Source organism: Pan paniscus, chromosome 1 (genome assembly GCF_029289425.2).
Source record: "Pan paniscus chromosome 1, NHGRI_mPanPan1-v2.0_pri, whole genome shotgun sequence".
Lineage (NCBI taxonomy): Eukaryota > Metazoa > Chordata > Mammalia > Primates > Hominidae > Pan > Pan paniscus.
The window spans coordinates 133,770,752-133,794,915 of NC_073249.2; the positions used below are offsets into that span (position 1 = coordinate 133,770,752).

The 24,164-nt window shown below is 36.9% G+C and overlaps 1 protein-coding gene across 20 annotated transcripts in view; it reads right to left on the minus strand.

Annotated features, from left to right (window-relative positions):
- CCDC18 (coiled-coil domain containing 18) overlaps positions 1–24,164 on the minus strand; it is a 97,869-nt gene that overhangs the window by 32,474 nt on the left and 41,231 nt on the right. For 19 of the 20 annotated variants that reach the window (XM_057302928.2, XM_034931314.4, XM_034931321.4 and 16 more), the window contains 7 exons: positions 23,879–24,013; positions 23,686–23,763; positions 19,166–19,282; positions 12,998–13,165; positions 9,209–9,351; positions 6,122–6,285; positions 5,699–5,912 (listed from right to left, as the gene is read on the minus strand). In XM_057302928.2, coding sequence (XP_057158911.2) covers positions 5,699–5,912; positions 6,122–6,285; positions 9,209–9,351; positions 12,998–13,165; positions 19,166–19,282; positions 23,686–23,763; positions 23,879–24,013 — 1,019 coding nt within the window. The remainder of the gene's footprint in view (positions 1–5,698; positions 5,913–6,121; positions 6,286–9,208; positions 9,352–12,997; positions 13,166–19,165; positions 19,283–23,685; positions 23,764–23,878; positions 24,014–24,164) is intronic. The other variant, XM_034931282.3, reaches the window with a different exon arrangement.

The following is a 24,164-nucleotide window of genomic DNA, read 5'->3' on the forward strand; positions in this document are numbered from 1 at the left end:
GCTTAATACTGACACAATTTTAAGGCTTTTACCAAAGTGAAGCCTGTGATCAGAGAATAATTTGAAACTCTAAGTTCTAATAAGACAAAGGTTGAAAATGTTGATCTTGAAAATCTTCATATGATTTTCCAGTCTGAAATATGAAATAGTACTGATAAGGGTACTAATTTTTAAAAGAAGATTTTGAACTTCTTTAATGAGTTGTTTTTAATATTCTTCTAAAAGTCTCAAGAGGTATATAACACAAGGCTAAAACTAATATTCTAAAAATAGTATGAAATTAAAGAAAACTCTAACTTCTATCTATGCAAATAGCGGAGCTTCCACAATTCATCTGTTAGCTAGAACTTAAGATTTCACTGTTTACATCTTTCATGTTTTCATTCACTTATTTATTTTGCAAATATTTACTGGATGTTTCCTATATGCCAGGGTTCTAAGTGCTGTGGATTTAATAGTAAAAAAGATAAATGTCTCTGATCTGAGTTTACATTGTAATAGTCCAGAAGAAAAGACAGACACCTAAGTAAGAAAAATATAATATTAAATGCTATGTTAGAGCATTAACTGCATGATGAGGTAGTGACTGGGTGGCTACTTTAGAGTGGGTAGTCAGAGAAGGCTTCTCTCTGAAGAAATGTGAAGGACAAGAAGAAGCTGACCATATAACTGTTATTCCAGTAAAAAGAAACAGCTATGGCCAAGGTTCCATGGTAGAAGCAAACTTGGTAAGTGTAAAGTATAAGAAAAATGTCAGGAACAAGGAGAGTTGTATGAAATGAGGCCAGAGAAGTAGACAGGAACCAGACCACATAGGGCTTTGTATTCAAGATAAGGAACTTGGATTTTTTTAACTGTGGTAAAATTCATATAATATAAAATTTACCATTTTAACCATTTTAAAGTGCACAGTTCAGAAGCATTAAGTATATTCATAATGTTATGTAACCATCACCACTATCTATGTCCAGTATTTTTCCATCAGTCCCCCACAAAGAACTTCCTACTCATTAGCACTTATTTTCCATTTTCCCTTCCCCTAGTCCCTGGCAACCACTAATCTTTCTTTCTCTATGAATTTGCCAATTCTGAATATTTCATATAAATGGAATTATGCATCATGTGTCTGGCTTTCACTTAGCATAATGTTTTCAAAGTTCATGCACTTTGTACCATGTATCAGTAGTTTATTCGTTTTTATGACTGAATAATATTCTTTGTATGGATACACTATATGATATGGTTTGGCTGTGTTCCCACCCAAATCTGATCTTGAATTCTACATGTTTAGGAGAAACCCAGTGGGAGGTAATTGAATCATGGGGGCAGGTCTCTCCTTGGCTATTCTTGTGACAGTGAATAAGTCTCATGAGATCTGATGGTTTTAAAAATGGGAGATTCCCTGCACAAGTTCTCTTGTCTGCTACCAGTGAGATGTGCCTTTCACCTTCCACCATGATTGTGAGGCCTCCCCAGCCACGTGGAACTGTGAGTCCATTAAACCTCTTTCTTTTGTAAATTGCGCAGTCTCAGGTATGTCTTTATCAACAGTGTGAAAACTCACTAATACAGTAAATTGGTACCAGTAAAGTGGGGCACTACTGTAGATACCCAAAAATGTGGAAGCGACTTTGGAACTGGGTAACAGGTAGGGTTGGAAGTTTGGAGGGCTCAGAAGAATACAGGAAAATGTGGGAAAATTTGGAACTTCCTAGAGACTTGTTCAATGGCTTTGACCAAAATTCTGATAGCAATATGGACAATAAAGTCCAGAATGAGGTGGTCTTGGAGAGAAATGAGGAACTTGTTGGGAACTGGAGCAAAGGTGACTCTTAAGTTTTAGCAAAGAGACTGGTGGCATTTTGCCCCTGCCCTAGAGATTTGTGGAATTTTGAACTTCGGAGAGATGATTTAGCGTATCTGGTGGAAGAAATTTCTAAGCAACAAAGCACTCCAGAGGTGACTTGAGTGTGATAGAAAAGAAAATCCCATTTTCTGAGGAGAAATTCAAGCTGGCTGCAGAAATTTGCATAAGTAATGAGAAGCCAAATGTCAATCCCCAAGACAATGGGGAAAATGTCTCCAGGGCATGTCAGAGGTCTCTGGAGCAGCCTCTCCCATCACAGGCCTGGAGGCCTAGGAGGAAAAAATGGTTTCGTGGGTGGGATCCAGGGTCACCACGCTGTGTGCAGCCTAGGGACTTGGTGCCCTGCATCCCAGTCACTGTAGCTGTGGTGGAAAAAGGCCAACATAGAGCACAGGCCGTGGCTTCAGAGGGTGCAAGCCCCATGCCTTGGCAGCTTCTACCCAATGTTGAATCTGTGAGTACACAGAAGTCATGAATTGAGGTTTGGGAACCTCCACCTAGATTTCAGAGGATATATGGAAAGGCCTGGTTCTCCAGGCAGAAGTTTGCTGCTGAGGCAGGGCTTCATGGAGAACCTCTGCTAGGAAAGTGCGGAAGGGAAATGTGGGGTGGGCACCCCCATACAGAGTCCCCACTGGGGCGCTGCCTGGTAGAGCTGTGAGAAGAGGGAGGGCCACCATCCTCCAGAACCCCAGAATAACAGATGCACTGACAGCTTGCACCATGAGCCTGGAAAAGCCACAGATACTCAATGCCAGCCGGTGGAAGCAGCCAGGAGAAAGGCTGTAGCCTACAAAGCCACAGGGGTGGAGCTGCCAAGACCAAGGAAACCCACCTCTTGCATCAGTGTGACCTGGATGTGAGACATGGAGTCAAAATAGGTCATTTTGGAGCTTTAAGATTTAACTGCCCTGCTGAATTTTGGACTTGCATGGGGCCTGTAGCCCCTTTGTTTTGGCCAATTTCTACCATTTGGAATGGGTGTATTTACCCAATGTCTGTACCCCCACTGTATCTAGGAAGTAACTAACTTGCTTTTGATTTTACAGGCTGACAGGCAGAAGGGATTTGCCTTGTCTCAGATGAGACTTTGGACTGTGGACTTTTGAGTTACTGCTCAAATGAATTAAGACTTTGAGAGACTGTTGGGAAGGCACAATTTGTTTTGAAATGTGAGGACATGAGATTTGGGAGGGGCCGGGGCAGAATGATACAGTTTGGCTGTGACCCCACCCAAATCTCATCTTGAATTCCCATGTGTTGTGAGAGAGAACCAGTGGGAGGTAACTGAATCATGGGGGCAGGTCTTTCCCATGCTGTTCTCATGAGAGTGAATAAGTCTCAAGAGATCTGATGGTTTTATAAAGCGGAGTTTCCCTGCGCAAGCTCTCTTCTCTTGTCTGCCACCATATGAGATGTGTCTTTCACCTTCCACCATGATTGTGAGGCCTCCCCAGCCACGTGGAACTGTGAGTCCATTAAACTTCTTTCTTTGGTGAATTGCCCAGTCTCAGGTATGTCTTTATCAGCAGCATGAAAACGGACTAAGACACTATATTTTGTTTATCCATTCATCTGATGATGAACATTTGGGGTGTTTTCACTTTTTGGCTTACTTTGTAAACACTTGTATACAATTTTTGCTTAGATATCTGTTTTCAACCCTTTTGAGTACAAAACTAGGAGTGGAATTACTGAGTCATATGGTAATTCTACGTTCAACTTACTGAGGAAGGCTAAAGTGTTTTCTACAGTGGCTGCACCATTTTAGATCCCCTCCAGTAATGAATGAGGATTTCATTTTTTTCTACACTTGCTAACACTTGTTCTTTTCCATTTTTTGGTTTTTAAAAATGACCATCCTTGGTATGAAGTGATATATCAATGTAGTTTTTATTTTCATTTGTGAAGGAGTCTGGATTTTATTCTGAAGGTTTTAGAAAGCCATTAGAAGGTTTAAGTAGGTAAGCAATATGATCTATTTTTTTTTTTTTTTTTGAGATGGAGTCTCACTCTGTCACTCAGGCTGGAATGGATCATGGCTCAATCTTGGCTCACTGCAACCTCCACCTCCCAGGTTCAAACAATTCTCCTGCCTCAGCCTCCTGAGTAGCTAAGACTACACACACCTGCCACCACACCTGGCTGATTTTTGCATTTTTAGTAGAGATGGGGTTTCACCATATTGGCCAGGCTGGTTTCAAACTCCTGACCTTGTGATCTGCTTGTCTCGGCCTCCCAAAGTGTTGGGATTACAGGCGTGAGCCACTGCGCCTGGTCTAATTTATGTTTTAAATAATAAACTTAAATCTATTTTTGGAAAATGGATTGTTGGGAGGGGGTCAAGATTGTAAGCAGAGAGCCCAGCTAGGAAGCCACAGCAACAGACCAGGTAAGAGATGATGCTTTGTGCTAAGGATAACAGAAAAGAGGCCACGAAATCAATGGATTTAAGAATGTGTTTTGGGGCTGGGTGCAGTGGCTCATGTCTGTAATCCCAGCACCTTGGGAGGCCCAGGTGGATGGATCACCTGAGGTCAGGAGTTCAAGACCAGTCTGGCCAACATGGTGAAACCCCGCCTCTATTAACAATACAAAAATTAGCCAGGCGTGGTGGCAGGTGCCTGTAATCCCAGTTACTTAGTGGCTGAGGCAGGAGAATTGCTTGAACAGGAGGCGGAGGCTGCAGTGAGCTGAGATCATGCCACTGCACTCCAACCTGGGCGAGAATCTGTCTGAAAAAATATATATATATATGTTTTGGAAATAAAGTTGACATGGCTTGCTAATACACTGGATGAAAAAAGGGATGGAAAGAGAGAACAAGAAAAATCTTATATATTTGTGGTTTGAGCAACTGCATGATACTGAGTTAGGAGAAGGGTAGGGTTATGAGAAAATATAAGAGTCCTATTTTGGCTAAGTCTGAGATGCCTCTTAAAAATATCCGAATGGAGGTAACAACTAAGTAGTTGGATATTGAATCTGGAGTTACAGGAAAAGGTCAATACTGGAGAAATGGGTTTGGAAGTGTCTGACACATAGTATTTAAAGCTACATGAAATTTACTAAGGATGAGTTTGTGGATACAGAAGAGAAGGAGGCCCTACACTGAATTCTGTGGTACAGTATCTAAGTTTCTGGGTTATCTTGCTGCTCTTTATCCTGTTCTTTTATTTCACATTTTACATCCTAATTTGTAATTCTATTTTCCTTTTCTGAATCTATTTCTCATACTTTGACTCTAATCTGGCTGTCCACCTCCACTCACTATACATGTGTGTCAGCATAGCAGTTTATGTTATACTGCTAATCTAAGATCCCAGACTTTAGAGTTGGACAGACTTGTGTTTAACTCCCTTCTCTAGACTCTACTACCTGTATGACTTGAGGCATTTTATTTTTCTCAAGGCCTCAGGTTTCTCAACTATTAAAAAGGTGATATATGTTTCTAATAGGTGTGTTGTAAGGAAATGAGTGAGATCATATGTGAAGTCCCTGGCGTAGTCCTAGCATAAAATAAGGACTTAATACAAAGAACAATATTATCATTATTAATATCCTCCTGCTGTTAGCCACTGCTGTATGCATGCCCAATGATTTTTTACCACTAGGGCTAGTATAAAATGGTCTAAAGACTGAGGATGAAAGTTTTGGCGGCCAACAAAGACAGCTGAATTAGTTAGATAAGGCATGGGATAGGCTGGCTGGGATGAGCCAAAGTGAGCCAAAGACAGTTGAGAAATTTAGACGTCTAGAATGCAACAACATATTTTATTGTATTATCCAAGGACTTATAACTGTGATATAATTTCTTATTATTTAACTCACCTAAGTTCAGCTGTGAGATCCTTTATAGTAGTGTATTTTTCCTCTAATGATAATTGAGCCTTCTGTAGTACATCTCTCAATTCCTGGAGTTGTCTTAAAGTACTTTTTAATTCTCCATGAGCATTTTGTAGTTCAGTCTCAAGTACTTCCCGTTTTTGCAAGGCTTCTGTTAGTTCAGTTTCAGTACTGTGCTGTAACTTTTCTAACTCCTTTACTATTAAGAGGAGAGAATAATTTTATAAATATATGTAAACCATTTATTACAAACTTTGTATATATTAAGAATATTCAATTATATTCATCTACGAGAGGCAAAATACCACTTATTTTCCCTTCCAGCCCCACCATCTCAAATTCTCACATTATTTCACTTCGTTAAGTACAAATACATAGGCAGCTATACTCATCTAACCACTTGCTTACCAGCATTTGTTTTCTTTTCTAGCTCTGTCTTTGTCTGATCTAAGATCATATCTAATTGAGAGAGGTGCATTGCTTTATTTTCTCCATCTCGTTTTAGGTGCATTATTTCCTTTTCCATTTTAGACAGCTCTTCTTTGTACTGATCCATCTCAATCTTTACTTGCCTAATTAAAAACAAATAATAAAACAGGTAATTTAGAAACTTAACCAACTAACTTGTCTCTGACTAAAAAAAAGCCTGCAAGTTATATAAGGACAAATATCAGCAAAATATCTAGTTGGAATTTTAAATCACCTATTTTAAAAAATTCTCCAACTAAAAACTATTCCTTTACACATTACATACCACTAACTACAACTTTACTACTACTACCTGGTAATATTTAACAAGCCTAGCATTCTTTTCACTCTAACCACATTTAACTTTAGCTTTGCATGTATTGAAAATATCCAAGGACCTCATTCATCTAGGAATTTTTGTTATTAGCAACAAAGAAAATAAATAAGCCAAACAATCAAATTATTCATCATAAAAACCACATTACTCACTGGAGAGCCAAGTCAATTGCTTTTACTCAGTTTTATTATTGGTTCTATCCTTTTTTTAGCTTTAAAAGGAACTAGAGATTCCTAGACTAGTGCAACTTCCCTGCTTTACAGAGGAGGAAACTGAAGACTAGGTGAGTTGTCTGAGATAATACAACTAGCTGTTAATAGTGATAGGGCCAGGTTTACTAACTTTGTCAGTCCTGAACTTATTCTAATACGGCAGCTCCCCTACAGACATATCAACATACTAAGAGCCAGTTTTAAGTCCCTTTGTTGGTAATTCTAAAGTGATATTTACTAATTAAACAATTGTTAATGTTACCCTCAATGGTAGGAAGAGTTCATGTTCCTTTGTGTCAACACTTTCTGTTGTTTGATCTTTGAAATTTCTAAATTGAGTTTGCAAGTAGGAGCATTTCTTTTCTAAATAAAACTTCAACAAATTTGGATTTGTTCAAGAGTTTTTTAATTGGAAGTCCATGAGTAAACTTAAGGAAAACTATAAAACCCCTGAAACAGTATGCAAAATTATACATGTAAAATGTACATGTATACATCTATGTATAGAAGACAAGCTAAAGCTTTTTACCAGATCCTCAAATATGTCCATAGACCAATTAAGTACTAGATTAGACGAGTGCTAATGACACTTTTACATTTCTAAAATCCCAAGTAAATAATTTTTAGCTTGACCAATTAGCTCTAATATTAAAGTAGATATAAAACAGATAATTAGAAAAGAATAATCAAAAGAGATTGGCATAGAGCCATGAGCAGATGGCTTGTCAGCAAAGGAGTTAGGGGAAAATTATAGAAAATATACAAGGACTCAAAAAGCATTAGCAGCCTACAGACATTTTATAAAAAACAGAACTGTATATGCCTCAAAGTTTCATTAGGGTATCACTACATTTTAGCATGATGTATATAATGATAACCCTGAGATACCCAGAGAAAGTAAAAACCCCAAGAAAATATACATTTTAGAAAATTTCTACCAAAAAATGTTATTTGGTTTTGATTTAAATTTTCAGCACAAGATAAATTCCATGGGAGTAAGTGGCTGAGGTATGTTAAAGATCAGGATCACTAGAGTACAGAAATTGTTAAAAATGAGAAGCCAAGGTGTCAGAAGGATCAGCTTCAGAGGTGTACTGAAATCCCCAAGAAGAATGACAGAAGTGATGCTGGAGAGGGCAACAGTAAGTCAGGCCGTCTAAAGAAGTCAGCACCAGTAAGGGTTCTGATGGCATGAGGTTCACCAAGTATAGTATATACTTCACACCTTGCCTGGACCCTGTGGTACAAGAGCTATGGGGAAAAGTTTTTTACTTTAGAAGGCTACAGGGGAAGAAGCAATGTCCTTAGGGGAGGGTCAGGTTTCTATTACAGCAAGAGAAAAGAAAAAGTAGTGAATACAGAGAATGGATTATGAAGTTCAAAAGGCACAGTAGAAGTCTTTCAGAAGTTGGGATGGGGTTGGAGAAAGAAACAGAATGTGTGGAGAGTTTTTTGGGAATTAGTGTGAGATATGAGAGCTGACCTGGAAATCTAGGGTTTCTTGTGGTATCTGGCATAAACAAGGATAAAGTGATAATGCAATCAGTCTTCACAGACTCAAGGTGGACACCAGTGGTGAGGCCATGTTAGTGAGTAGAACATCTGTCAATGGAAGAAAGAAGGTGTGAAATACTTTGGTCTTAGCCTTAAACTTGGGAAGCCCTCAACCCTGCTGAGAGGGTGACAGACATCTGAGGAAGCAAGTTGCTCCTCTGAGCACAAAGGACCCCTGTCAATGGAGGAGAGGGAACCTGGGGACATGTGGTTTTAGTGCCAGTGCCTAAGTTCACTCTTGACTCCTGTTGGTAGAAGGGTGGGCTGATTATGTTATAAATTATGTCAATTCTTCCCAACAAAGTAGAAGAGATCTGAAGAGGCTGGGTACTGCTTTCAGCTCATGGGTTCCTTTCTTGACCAATTAAGTATCAACGCCTGGGACCAGCCTAGCCAAATTAAATCAGAATCTTTAGGTTTTATTTAATCTAAAAGTGGGACCCAGGCATCAGTATGTTTTTTTTACAAGCTCTTGAGGTGATTTTAATTTCACTCAAGGCTGAGAACCACTTTTATATTGTCATTCTTCCCCTATATAATTGGATTGCCTGAAAGTTTCCTCTATGTGAGTACATTTACATTTTTGCCTACAACTTTTAATGTTATTCACAATTAACAGTTGCTGAGTGCCTATGAGGTATAAGGAACTGTGCCAGTTGTTGTGTAAGACCCTAAAATAAACCAGGTATGATCCTTGCCTTAAGAAACTTATAATATAGTAGGAAGGTTAAAAGCATTAAACTGTAATACAGAAAAAAGCATAATGAGAGATATGAAGGAAATACAAACAAAATGCAATAGGAACACAGACTATGGAGACATTAATTCCTCAAGCAAATGCTCCACTGAACATTATCTGATTTCAAAACTCAGATACCACTGATATTGAAGTGGGAAGGTAAATAAAACATATTCACATTTTACCTGGCAGTGCCAGTAAGCTCAATCACTTTTTGCCTTTTCAAATCTGCTTCATGTGCAGCTGATTCACATTTCTCCTCCATTTTTCTCAACTTTTCAGCTGAACTTTCCCTTTGTTTTTGAAGTTCTTGTTCCAGTTTTGACACCTTGTAAAGCAGTTTTCAGTAAACATTTTAAATTCAGAAGAAAAATACTTTTATAAATATGTAACCTAGCTTATCAGTTTCAAGATGTATCATAAAAATCAACATATAGACCAAGAAGTAATGTTTGGAAAATATAAAAAGCAAGGCTTACTTTCTAATAATAAAGATACTTCACATACATATTACTATTTAGGGAAGTGGCCACATCATAACACTAAAGTGTTAAAATAATTGAACAAAATGATAGTAAATGTTCCCCTTTTCATTGTCCCCATTTGAAATGCCCTTTCTTCTCTTACCATACTGCTCCTTTCTTTTCTTCACGAATTGGCTCACTCAATAGATTCCTAGATTTCCACATGACCTCAAATGCTAATTTGCATTTGCTCCCATCTTAACTTGAATCTGTTCCTATTCATTCTTCCTCTATTCTACTACAATAAAGGAGGTATTCTTCCTCCTTTATATAAATCAAACTGCTTCATAGGTGTTGTGGATTCAATTCCTATTCATTTTTTCAGGAACTTCATACTACTATCTCCTCTTTCCAATATCTTCAGTCTCTCTACTGTTTTTTTAATATTAGCATTTAAACATGTTAAAAGACTTTCCCACTGTAAAAAGCTTTTCTTCAGACCTTGACCTCCCTCTACCTACTACCCTTTATTTCCTCCCATATATAGCCCAACTTCTCAAAGTTTTCTATGCATGTTGTATCACTGTCTCACTTCTCATTCTTCAACCCATAGCCAGAGGCCATTCCACAGAAATAGGGATTACAACACCAGTGACTTCCAAGTTGCTAATTCCAATGGACATTTCCCAACCTTCATTTTACTTGACATTGATTCCAGTAGCCCATGACAGCAACATTCATTCCTTCCTTAATGAAATACTTACTTTGGCTTCCATGTATCACATCCCTCAGGGATCTGTCCAAGTCAATCTTCTTGCTTCTCATTCTATATTCTCTCCCTAGGTAATTTCAGTCACTCCATGTCTTCATGAATATTTATATGACTGTGGTCTCAAAGTTAACCTCTCAACTCTGACCTGCATATCCCCCGTTCTTCTAAAATCCCTCACTGAAGAACTAAATATAGATCATAAACCATTAATATCTTGCCAGGTGCGGTGGTTCACACCTATAATCCCAGCACTTTGGGAGGCCAAGGAGGGTGGATTTCTTAAGCCCAAGAGTTCGAGACCAACCTGGGCAACATGGTGAAACTCTGTCTCTACCAAAAAAAAAAAAAAAATAGAAAAGCCACACACACACACACACACACACATACACACACACTCTTAGCTGGGCATGGTGGTATGCACTTGGAAGGCAGAAGTGGGAAAATCACCTGAGCCCAGGGAAGTTGAGGCTGCACTGAGCCATGATCATGTCACTGCACTCCAGCCTGGGTGACAAAGTAAGACCCTGTCTCAAAACAAAACAAAACAAAACAAAACAAGAAAACCCCATTAATATCCACCCCTCCACCTCAAGTTTCAAGAAGAAAATTAAAACAGTACCCAGGTAAAAAGGGAAAGGAACCAAGAAAAATCCACCTACTCAATTCTTAATTAAATAGAGAAATCTAAAGATGCAAAATGGATCCTATGCACAGTGTAATATGAATGAAAGGCAGAAAAGGAATACCGAGTCAAAAATTTACTCCAAATACTGAAGAAATTTTTAGATATAAACTTCTGTAGACCTCAATGAAGCTAATGAGAACACAAAATCTTTTAAAACAAGATCACAAAGAAAATCACCGAATAAAAAATACAAATGAGGCCAGGCGCAGTGGCTCACGCCTGTAATCCCAGCACTTTGGGAGGCTGAGGCGGGCGAATCACAAGATCAAGAGATCAAGACCATCCTGGCCAACATGGTGAAACCCCGCCTCTACTAAAAAAACAAAAATTAGCTGGACGTGGTGGTGCGCACCTGTAGTCCCAGCTACTTGGGAGGCTGAGGCAGGAGAATCACTTGAACCTGGGAGGCAGAGGTTGCAGTGAGCCAAGATCGCACCACTGCACTCCAGCCTGGCGACACAGTGAGACTACGTCTTAAAAAGAGAAAAAAAAGTGAACTTGTTAAAAAAAACAAAACAAAACAGAAAAAACCATACAACCATTATAGAAGTGAGTTAGGAACAAGAATCATAATCAATCCTGCAAGAACCAGAGTCAATGACAAAGGATGTAGGTAGTGGGAATCAAACATAGATGAGAAGAAGAAATGCTTCAGGATGAAGCTGTATAGTAGGCATAGCAAGCAGTAGGTCTAAATTTTAACAAAAGGGATGGAGAGTCACAGGAAGATGTCTCTTGAAAAAAAATAGAGTCCAGGAGCGGTGGCTCACGCCTGTAATCCCAGCACTTTGGGAGGCCCAAGTGGGTGGATCACCAGAGAAGGGAGTTTGAGACGAGCCTGACCAACATGGAGAAACCCTGTCTCTACTAAAAATACAAAATTAGCTGGGTGTGGTGGCACATGCCTGTAATCCCAGCTACTCAGGTCGCTGAGGTGGGAGAATCGCTTGAACCCGGGAGGCGGAGGTTGCAGTGAGCCGAGATCGTGCCATTGCACTCCAGCCTGGGTGACAAGAGTGAAACTCCGTCTCAAAAAAAAAAATACAGAATACCTGCCTGATGTGTTTAAATGTAGTGAGAGGAAGATACTTTAGTTCCACTGGACAGGCTGAGGAGGACTTCAGAACAAGTAGATAAAAGACCGAAAAAATGACAAAAAAGGAAAATACAGTAAGATTACAGGGGACGATCATTTTCTAATTTATACATTACTGTAAATTTGATTTCTTTTCAAAGAAAAAACAAAATAAAAATGTAAAATATCTAAAGAATTCAGATAAATTCAGTAATGAATTAAAGGAAAAAGATTAGATTCTAGTATAAAATTCTCTAGAATTCTTACATTCAAGTAAGTAATAATTTTTAATTTTAGAACTTTCAGGGGTATTTTCCCTTAGGATTTTTCTTTTAGTGCACTGCTTTGCCATTTCTTTAAGGAATATCACATACCATGTCCTGATCCAAAAAGGAAAAATTATAGGTATTCAGATTAGGTACAAGAAGAGAGATCGAATAAAGAAACATGAATTGTAAATTGTATGGAACAGCAAACATATAATCATGGTATAAGAGATGGAGGTCAGATTACATAGGAATAGAACTTTATTTTACAATATCAGTATAGAGTATTTCTTATAATGCAAAATCCTTGAGGTTTAACAGCAATTTTTTTTTTTGAGGTGGAGTCTCACTCTGTCGCCCAGGCTGGAGTGCAAGGGCACGATCGCAGCTCACTGCAACCTCCACCTCTTGGGTTCAAGCAATTCTTGTGTCTCAGCCTCCTCAGTAGCTGGGGTTACAGGCATGTGCCACAATGCCTGGCTAAGTTTTGTATCTTTAGTAGAGACGAGGTTTGGCCATGTTGGCCAGGCTCGTCTCGAACTCCTGACCTCAGGTGATCTGCCTGCCTCAGCCTCCCAAAGTGCTGGAATTATGGGCATGAGCCACGGCATCTGGCCAAACAGCAATTTAAAAAACTAACCAAAAATCTATTCATGATTTTAAAAATTTCTATTTCATACAAATAAAACAATCTTGGGCTAATAATATATACCTGTTTTTCAAGTTTAGTTTGAGTATCTTCTAGCTCTCCATTTCTAATTGTCTCTTGTTGTAACATTTGCTGCTGTTGCTGAAGAGTATGCTGTAGAATAACGTTTTGCTCAGAAGTCTCTTGAAGACTGTGATTTTTTATCTTTAGCTCTTTCTGTAAACAATATACCTGGCAAATATATATATATCTCTCTCAATACAATGCAATGTTTCAAATAAATGGCAATAAAATGTCAAAGCTGTCCTCCTTATTAGATAACCATCCACTTGTCATGTGGGACAATTGCATTCATGTCTATAGTTTGTCATTGGAAGGACAGTATTCATTTTTCTAATGGGGAGATGTACTGGAAGGGCTTGCTTATAGGATTGCTCTTGGTTGGTGTCTGGAAATGTGGCTTTAAAAATGTTCCTAAGTGATGAGGTTGTTTTGCCTGGCTGGGGCACTGAAACATGCCTTCCTTTAGAATTCTGGAATTTTTGATACTTGCAGGCTGGTCATTGTTCCTGTGTGACAAGCCCCCAATAAAAACCCTGAACTTTGAGTCATAAATAGGCTTCCCTAGGCAGAAACAGATATTGCCACATTTTACTGCTATAAAAAGGAGCATGTTCTGTCTGACCTCTCCCAGAAGGAGGGAACAGCATAGGCAGCCATGGTTTTATCTGCACTTCACCTGATTCTTTCACCCTTTCTAATAATAAACTAGAGCCATAAAAGCACTATATGATGTTTGGTGATATTTATTGTTATTGTTGCTATTATTGCTGTTGTTTATATAATAATATCCCAGCAAAGCACTGCTGAATATTTATGCTACAAAAAAACACATAAAGGAATGACAATAACAACTAAGAAATTTCACTAATTACTCTATATATTTAGGACTTGAATATGATGGTCTCCAAAATTGCTTTAAGATACTTTTATCCAAGAGCACCTATTAAGAAGAAAAATAAATTCCCTTTATCCTAGTAATCCAAATTCTAAAAATATGCCAGCAGAAATTATTTTTAAAATACTATCAACAATGAAACATAATTTAAAATATATTTTATAATATTCTTCATCTCCTACCAAAGTGAATGGAAGATTTAATAAGTGATGATTGTCAATGTGATTAAAAATGTGCAACCATTTAAAATAATTAAAAAGACAGCTAACATAAAAATTTATAAAGTTAAAAAATCACATTTCATTAATATAATTTTGAAAAATATACATGCAAACAGAAAAATGAAAACTGAAGTATCAGAGAATGGGCTGTGGGTAAATGTTCTTTAGAAGTTTTCTTGTTGTTGCTTATATAATAAATTTTTTAAGTGAAGGAAAATAAAGCCATTCCTTTAAAGCAAAGAATCTTTCCAGTAAATATCATTCCAAAAGGAAATTTAAACTCCTTATAGTAAATAGCAGAAGAGAATCACGACTTGCTTCTTTTTTCTAACATCCAGCAGGTGAACATTAAGGCCTTCAGGGCCAAATATTCTTTGCGCATTATAAGAAGCTCTGAGATTTCAGATTTCTTAATTATATGATGATGTTGTATACTTGAAGTAACCCTGGATATCACAGGCAACTAACTGATCTCTAATCCTGAATTATAATCCCTTTTCATGCAAATATGTTTTGTTTAATTCTGTCTGCATGAAAATAATTTAGTGTAAATATGTGTCAGTATCACCTGTTTTGTTTTCTCTCTTAGCTCCTGACCAAACCTGCAGATCACACTTCTGCACTGGTTTATTTTAGATAGAACTGACTTGCCTGCAAGACAGGTTTAAATACTCTTTTTTTCTTTATTGGAACATCCTGTTTCATACTTACCTATTCAGAGAAAAAAATGGACAAAATATTAAAATAAGACAAAACAGAAGAAAAAAATAAGATCTAACCAAAACACAAAGCCTTACCACATAATAACAACAAAATTTTATTTCAGTAATCTAGTCACTGACATTTCAATTACATATATTGAAATAGCTAAAATTAGTTATCACAAATATTTACAAAATAGAACGTATATCTATCAAACTTACACTGACATTTCATTGTACTGACCTTTAACTCCAGTCGGCTTTAGTTTTTTTTTGTTTTTTTTTTTGAGATGGAGTCTTCCTTTGCCACCCAGGCTGGAGTGTAGTGGTGCGATCTCGGCTCACTGCAAGCTCCGCCTCCCAGGTTCACGCCATTCTCCTGCCTCAGCCTCCCAAGTAGCTGAGACTACAGGCGCCCACCACCACGCCCGGCTAATTTTTTTTTTTTAAATTTTAATAGAGATGGGGTTTCACCGTGTTAGATCTCCTGACCTTGTGATCTGCCTGCCTTGGCCTCCCAAAGTGTTGGGATTACAGGCATGAGCCACCGTGCCTGGCCAGTTGGCTTTAGTTTAAAAGTAAATATAGAACAAATTGTTTTTACATCATATTTTCTACTAATGTATTATTATATTCCCAGAGTACTTAATATTTTATAATTGAAGTAAATAAGAAAGTAGAATTTAGATGATAAAATCTACCTTACACTTAACTTTATCTAGTATCACTATGTACCCAAAGCAGAAAGTCTCATAATTGTTGCTTAAAAATAAAATATAATGCAGAAATATGATGCCAGCTTCTCAAAATCTAAGTCCATCCATTTAAATGAAGATATTTATCAATGAAACGACTGATTTTATTGAATAAAATCTTTATGCAGAAAACATTTAGGCTTATTCGCATCTACTTTGTATTGAGTTTCTTTTATCATGTTGACAATGTAATTTTGCATGAACACATAACTTTATTATTTTAAAAGCATTGTTAAAAACATTTTAATATGAAATTAAATATCTTCCAAAAATTCAGAACCCCAAAGTATTAGTTTCATCATAAATATATTTATTTCAACATCCGGAAAAGAATATGTGGCTGAGGCAAAAGCTCAGAGGAACATATATTAGCTTTTTGCAACGGGTAATCAACATGTAGTTTTTACAACTGGCTAAATTTCTACCTATATGCCCTAGGGCCACTTAATTATTCAGTGAGTTATATGATTGGGGCATATTCCCTGATTTAAAAGATAAGAACATCTTTATAATATCACCTATTATTAACGGAATGGATGCACTATTACTCAAATCAGATTTTCTAAAATGTAGCTATATATGATGAAAACTTCTGCTGTTACAAGGTGTTAATTATATTAACCAACATTAGAAAGAATTTTCTCTGTAAGACATAATTTGCTGTAAAGGCAAATAAGTCAACAGTTAGTACTTGGATTCTTCTCCACGTTTTTTTATCAATACACATGAACATGTGACAGATGACCTTTTAAGTAAGCAAGCCAATGCATGTGCAGTTGAGCTAAACGATTGAGCGGCAATAAATGAGCTTGCAAATCTTTCTAATTTACTTACTCCCTAGTCTGGTCAAATATACCTGATTACCACTTCTGGTTTCTAATTCAGTTTGAGCCTAGGTATGTATTTCCAGTTGTAAAAATCATTCTAAATGAGCCAGGTGTGGTGGCACATGCCTGTAATCCCAGCTGCTGGGAAGGCTGAGGCAGGAGAATTGCTTGAACCTGGGAGGCAGAGGTTGCAGTGAGCCGAGATTGCACCACTGCACTCCAGCCTGGGTGACAAAGCAAGACCCTGTCTCAAAAAAAGAAAAAAAAAATCGTTCTATTTATTTTGTGTGTAAATATCTGTTATCCACCCTAGTCTCTGATGTTGTTTCTATGAATGCAAAGTCTAAAGCTCAACAGATTCTCCTGTTACAAATGCTGCCTACCTCCAGGTAGATTCCATCTCTGCCAAGTCTATTTATTATGAAGCGGAGTGTGGGTATGGGCAGTAGAATAAATGCCAAAATAATGTATTTTGTATACTACTTTAAAGATGATCATAGTAAAAAAAAAAAAAGGACATTCCTATTTTTAAAAATCCAAGTACATACAGTTTAGATGATTTAGTTTCTATGTATTGGAGTAGAAAAATATATGCCTGTCAAAGATGCTATAAAAACCTTCATAAGGGAAGGTAGACGGAAGAAGACATGACCGTATAAAATCTGAAGTTTTTTTTTTTTTTTTAAACTTCTAAGGCTATATAATTACTTGATGCACCTAAGTCTGGAGTGCTGTTCAACTACATTATTTACTCTTAGATTTACCTATGGCTTTCCCCTGTTCTGCTCTGTGTATTGCAGGAAACTGCATTTCTTGGCCTCCTTTGCCCTCTAGATTACAAATAGGTTTGGCCAATGGGAATGGCCAGTAGCTGCAGTGCTCCTCCTCTATTGCTCCAGTTCCTATTGGACAGACCCTTTTTCTTTGGCCCCAGCTCCAGATAGGCAGCCCTGCTTCTAGACTATGATCACACCATCTTTTCCTGATGTTCCTCTAACCTTAACAATGGTAGCGGATCCCTGCTTATAATAATCTCTGAGTCACTGTGGTATACCGTTTGGCTTCTCTACCCTTTCATGACCTGTGTATCTAATTCTCTGTATAAATTTGCTCTATTTAAAAGATATAAAGGCTTCTGTTTTTCTCATTGGACCTTTCTGATATAGTCAAGTCAATCTTGACTAATATGTAAATATAAATAAATAAATATATATATATATATATATTTTTTTTTTGAGATAGGGTCTCGCTGTGCTGCCCAGGCTGGAGTGCAGTGGCATGATCACAGCTCACTGCAGCCTCGACCTCCTAGACTCAAGTGATCCTCCCATCTCAGCTTCCTGAGTAGCTGGGACCACGGGTATGCACCACCATACCTGGCTAATGTTTTTAATTTTTTTGTAGAGATGGGGTTTTGCCCCATGTTGCCCAGGCTGGTCTTGAACTCCCGGCCTCAAGTGATCCACCCACTTTGGCCTCCCCAAGTGCTGGGCTTATAGGCGTGAGCAACAATGAGTGGCCAAAAGTCAACCTTGATGAAGATTCATTGGGAACGATTTCTAAAAATAAATTTTAACCTTAAAATATATACATTATAAATTCTAACAAATACATTCTTCATTACGATTATCCATTTGAGCAAATGTTTAGTGAGTGCCTAACCAAAGTAAAGTGCTACAAATTGAGCATACAGAGATGAGTAAGATGTTCAAGAAAAGTTTCCAAGTCTGGGTGCAGTGGCTCATGCCTGTAATCCCAACACTTTGGGAGGCCAAGGTGGGAGGATTGCCTGAGTTCAGGAGTTTGTGACCAGCCTGGGCAACATGGTGAAACCCCATCTCTACTAAAAAAAAAAAAAATACAAAAAATTAGCCGGGCGTGGCAGCATGCGCCTATAGTCCCAGCTACTCAGGGAGCTGAGGCAAGAAAATTGCTTGAACCCAGGAGGTGGAGGTTGCAGTGAGCCGAGCCTGGGCGACAGAGCAAGACTCCATCTCAAAAAAAAAAAAAAAAAAAGGTTTCCAATGCAGTATCTGAGAAACTTATCTCAAAAAAGTTGAAATTCTAAAGTTAATTCTCAATCCTACAGACAACAAGAACAAAAACAAAATGAAAAATTCTTGAAGAATTTTAAACCTCTAAATCTAAAACAATGTTCAAGGTGTCATGTAATATTATATTAGAATGACTGTAATATTAATAATTTATTCTTCTGATTCCCTAAAAATAAAAGAATTAGAATTTTAAGGTATATTCTATTTTGCATTGAAATGTTTGCTCTTTAAAGAAAATAAAACAGGAATTTACATTTTATTGGAAATACTTTTTTATATCAGATACATAAAAGATATTATTTTGGCCAGGCACAGTGGCTCACACCTGTAATCCCAGCACTTTGGGAGGCCGAGGTGGGTGGATCACTTGAGGCCAGGAGTTCAAGGCCAGCCTGGCCAACATGGTGAAATCCCATCTTTACTAAAAATACAAAAATTAGCCAGGCATTGTAGTGCATACCTGTAATCCTAGCTACACAGGAGGCTGAAGCACAAGAATTGCTTGAACCCAGGAGGCAGAGGTTCAAGTGAGCCAAGATTGCGACACTGTACTCCAGCCTGGGCAACATGGGGGAGACGCTGTCTCAAAAGAAATATATATATATATATATATATATATATATACATATATATATATTTTTTTGTCCTACATCTCATGCTTCTTAAAAAAAATCACTTGAAATATATGCTATATATAAAGTAAATGTTAATTTACCTCTTCAGATTTCTTCTTTAACTGTTTTTCAAACTTTTCCTTATTTCCTTCCAATTGATTCAAATGCAAGACAAGTTCTTCCTTACAAATTTCCAATGCTGAATCTAGTTGCCTAACCTAAGCAGGAAAAAAAGCAAAAAAAAAAAAACCACAAAACGATATACTCAATATTTTACAGATTTATCTCCTAATGTTACCTGACTGCTTCAAATAGTGAATATACAGTCCTACTTAGGATATAAAATGCCATTATAGAAGATATTTATTGAGTAAACTAATTCTTCATTGCAAATGAGGAAACCAAAGAGAAAACCAAGGGATGGAATCCTGAAGAATAAACGAGAGTTGGACAAGTTTAGAAGGGCATTCCAGGAAAAGGGAGTATGCTCAGAAGCAAGGCCCTGTGAAAGGGAGTGGTGAGAAGTTGGCAAGAGCCTAGGGTAGTAAGAAGATGAATTTGTAGGAAATGGTTATTTGGGAGCCACAATTGACAAGATAAACTAGGGCCAACTGTCAAGAACCTGTAGGCCAAACACTCTAAAAACTTTTCTTTAAAAGGTAAGTGGTATTTAAACCTACTTCTTAAGCCTCCTTGAATAAGAAAAATAGGAAAGTGAGTACAAACTAGCATACTGTTAATGATGCTTAAGTGAGCTTTTTTTTTTTTTTTTTTTGAGACAAAGTCTTGCTGTGTAGCCCAGGCTGTAGTACAGTGGTGCGATCTCGGGTCACTGCAACCTCTACCTCCCAGGTTCAAGCAATTCTCCTGCCTCAGCCTCCTGAGTAGCTGGGATTACAGGTATGCACCACCATGTCTTGCTGATTTTTGTATTTTTAGTAGAGAGTGGGTTTTGCCATGTTGGCCAGACTGGTCTTAAACTCCTGACCTCAGGTGATCCACCCGCCTTGGCCTCCCAAAGTGCTGGGATTACAGGTGTGAGCCACCTTGCCTGGCCTTAAGTGAGAATATTTTGAAATGCTGAAGTTACTAAGAAAATAATTTGTCAGCTAGAAAAAAAGAAGTGAAACCTTCTTTGCTTTGAAACAGTGAAAATATTTTCAGAAAGGCAGCAATTTAACTTGGTCCAAGTGTTCATATAGTTGCCACTGCTTTACTACCTTAATACCAAAGAGCAACTCAAATTTGGTACTTTTCGTTGAAGGCGCACATATTGCATACATGCTCCACATCTCATCTATTAAGATTCTTGTCTTGCTCCTTGTTTTCTTTATTGTAAATCTGAGCTTCTCAATGATGTTCTTCCTCTTAATGCTAATAATGTTCTAGTAAGCAGTCTTGAAAAAGTGAAAGAAATCTTAGATTTCTTAGCAGATGAAAAAACGAGAAAAACATTCTCTCTTGCAGATTCTATTCTACATCATGAAATTATCTTTGCCACTCTTATTTCTAAAAAGGGAATCTTATAAGATACACAGTTTTTGAACACCACCCTTATAGTCTGTATATGAAACCATTAACAGCTAAAAAATCTGTAATTCTGAATGACTAATTAACATTTGTTTTATGAAAATTATAAATACTTAGAAATTTTCTTTTTTATGAAAGAGAATGGGCATTGGGACTTGTATCATCCTTCACACAGAGAAAATAAATAAAACCTATGATTCTGTCAGAATATCACTACCTAATAGTTAACAGTGTAATAACTCATTTGGGCAAGATTCATCATTAGATATGAAAGCCATTGATTATAAGGTTATTGAGGAACAGGATATTCACATGGCCTCAAAGACTCACCCCAAAGTTAGTTTGCTAATTATCAATGAAAATGTATGCCCTTAAAATAATGAGATCTGGCAGTCATCAAATTAAATACGGTATATAATCCTGAGAGTGTCTCCTTAAATTTTGTGTCATCACATTTGATTCACTGGGGCGAATCAGGTCTGGGGCATGGCTAGATACTCTTCAAAGCTTCCAGGTGATGCTGATGCTGCTAGTTCACAGACCATGCTTTGAGTAGCAAGGCTATAAAGGACAATTTTAAGTAATTGGGGAAATTTTAGTACGGACAATGTTGAATGATATTACTAACTTAATGTTGACTTTCTCTGTAGTGTAGTGGTGGTGTGGCCATACAGAAGAAATTCTCTGTTCACAGGAGATGCATGTTCAGTATTAAAGGGGTAAAGTATTATGACATCCGTACCTTCTCTCAGGCGGTTTGGCAAAAGGGAGGTGGGTTGGTAGGGACACACACAAGCATGCATGCATGTGTATGTGTAGAGAGAGATAAAGTGAGTGTACCTAGTTTAATAGAGTTTAACAGAGAGTGAATCTAGGTGAGGAGTAGACTATTTTTTCAATTTTTTGTGGGCTTGAAATTTTAAAAAATAAATTAGAAATAAATCAATTATAGCTAATAAAAAACTAATTAAAAACCCAAAACATCCGCTACTCTATTGAATTTATTATTTGAACAGAGTTTGAAAGTCTGAATCTCATACAGATAAACATCTTGCATTGTATACAAACCACTTGCAAATGTGTGTGTGTGTGTGTGTGTGTGTGTGTGTGTGTGTGTGTGTATATAAATAAATGAAATCAAAACAAAAACAAACACCACTCTGCTGAACCAAAGAAGCTCCTCAGGTGCACAATCTGGAGACAACCAGATAGGGCCCTAGGCTATGCATCTTCAAAAAAAGAAGGTAAATTCTTCTTTTATGTTTAAGACTTTTTTGTGGGGGTTTTGGGGAATCTAAAGTAGAAAATAAAAGGAAAACAAAACAAAAGAAATAAAATCTGTAAGTCTAATAAGCACCTTTTCAATTTTCTATTTAACAGCAGGTAACAACTGGTTTAATTTACTGATTTCTTGTTACCAGTTCAGAATTTTATCATCAACCTTTTAGCTTAGTGATACAACTTTAAACTGATCCTTATAACTTTCCTATAGATAAAAAAATTCATATTTCTTTTGCAGAGAACAAGTTGAGGCATGTTGAGAGACATGAACAAAAGTCATGAAAGGAAGGTAGTAATGACATAATCAGGAGAGAAGTAGACTTCAGGCTTCTATTTTGCTGCTATAAATAACTTATGTGTAGAATCAGTCAATATAGCTTAAATCATAGGAATTTGGCTTCTATATTTCTTACTCATTTTGATTTTTCCCCAAACAGCAAACCTGCTAAAGATGTTAAAGGAATAAAATCCAACATCATAATTCATTCTTTTGCTGATTTCTTTTCCATCTCATATCTGGCTATTAACACACGGAAATACCTTACCAGATGACTGCCCAGTTACGTTAGGTAGTTTAATGAAAACCAGGAGTTAAGTGGCTGCATGAGTTTTATCTAATAAAAGTATTTCATGCCTACAATCTCTGTACAGTAATCATTTTTTAATATTAATGAAATTTGGGGCTATTCTTACACAGGGAAATGAACTGACATTGCATTAAATGTTAAGAGTTTTGGTGAATACTACAGGAATATTTATGAATAAACATATGTCTACATGGGCATACACAGTCACAAAATGAATTAAAAACAGAATAGGGAAAAAGTAACATCGTATCTTTAAAGCAAATCTTTTATATTCAAGCTACATATGACAGAATAAACGTCATAGCATATTTGGACCTACGTTTAACACTAAAAATGCAAAAGAGAAAATACTAAATATATAGCAGTTAGTTACAAAACTTTGGGCAACTCAGTATGTGCTAAGCACTTTATATACCCTGTTTCATTTAATTCTCACACTAATGCTCTTCTAGGGTATTGTCATTCCTATTTTGTGGATGAAGAAATTAAAGTTCAAAGAGTTAAATAACCTGGCTAAGGTTACAGTGAGTGGGTAAGCACTTGAAGCCACACTGAAACCCAATTTAACAACAAAGCCCATGTTTTTAACCATGAAGATATACTAGCCAGAAAGCCGTATTTTAGCTAGAAATTCTGGCTTTATCTCAATTAATCTTACAAGCCAACTGATAAAAACAAGCAAAATTCAATCACTTTTAGTTTTCTCTTCCTCCACTTCCTCTGGTAATTTTTTTTTTTTTTTGGTAATGTTAATAAGTAGCAATTATAGCTAAAATTTAAAACAATTTTTAGGGTTATAAAAACTGTTTTAAGACAAAAAGAGGCTAGATAACCTGCAAACTAGATGATTAACTATCAAATAATTAAGATCATAATTCGCTCTAAAGAAAATACATTTAAAGGAACTAAGTTCATTGAGTCAGGTCAAATCGTCAGCTCTGAATTGCCTTTTATCTGTACAATGTTTACAATTTACAGAGAAAAGTAAAAAAGCCACAAGAATGTCTCCAAATAGAAAAAAATAATTAGCCAGGCATGTTGAAGCACACTTGTCCTAGCTGCTTAGGAGGCTCATGTGGGAGGATTACTTGAGCTCAGGAGTTCAAGGTTGCAGTGAGTCATCATCATGCCACTGCACTCCAGCCTAGGCAAATGAGAGAGATTCTGTCTGTTAAAAAAAAAAAAAAGGAAAGAAAAATAAATTAAAGTATTAGCATACTAGCCTTGATTGTTTCTTCAGATACTTGGTTCTGTAATGCTTTTAAAGCTTCATCTTTCTTCATATTTTCCTTTTTCATTTCCTAAAAACAGTAAGAAAAGTATAAGTATGCAGATTTGATTAGATTTAAAGGCAAGTTATAGAGACATAAAATATTAGTCAACTTCTAAATAGCACTTTTATAAGGATGATTTTACCCCTTTGCTTTCCGTCAAGAGTCTATCCAGTGATTCAAGATGATGTTGTTTGCATATTATATCTTGTTGCAACATGGACATAGTCTTTTCTTGTTCTTTAAATTGTTGGTCCTTTTTCTCTAGTTGAGCTTCAAGCTAAATATGAAAACAGAATTTTCATATTAAATATTTTAAAATTTTGAAACATTTTAAATATTAAATACATGTGAAACTATAATTGAAATTACATAGATTTTTGTATTTTGCCAAATTGTCTTCAGCTTCTCTCTTTTTAAGGAAGAAATGA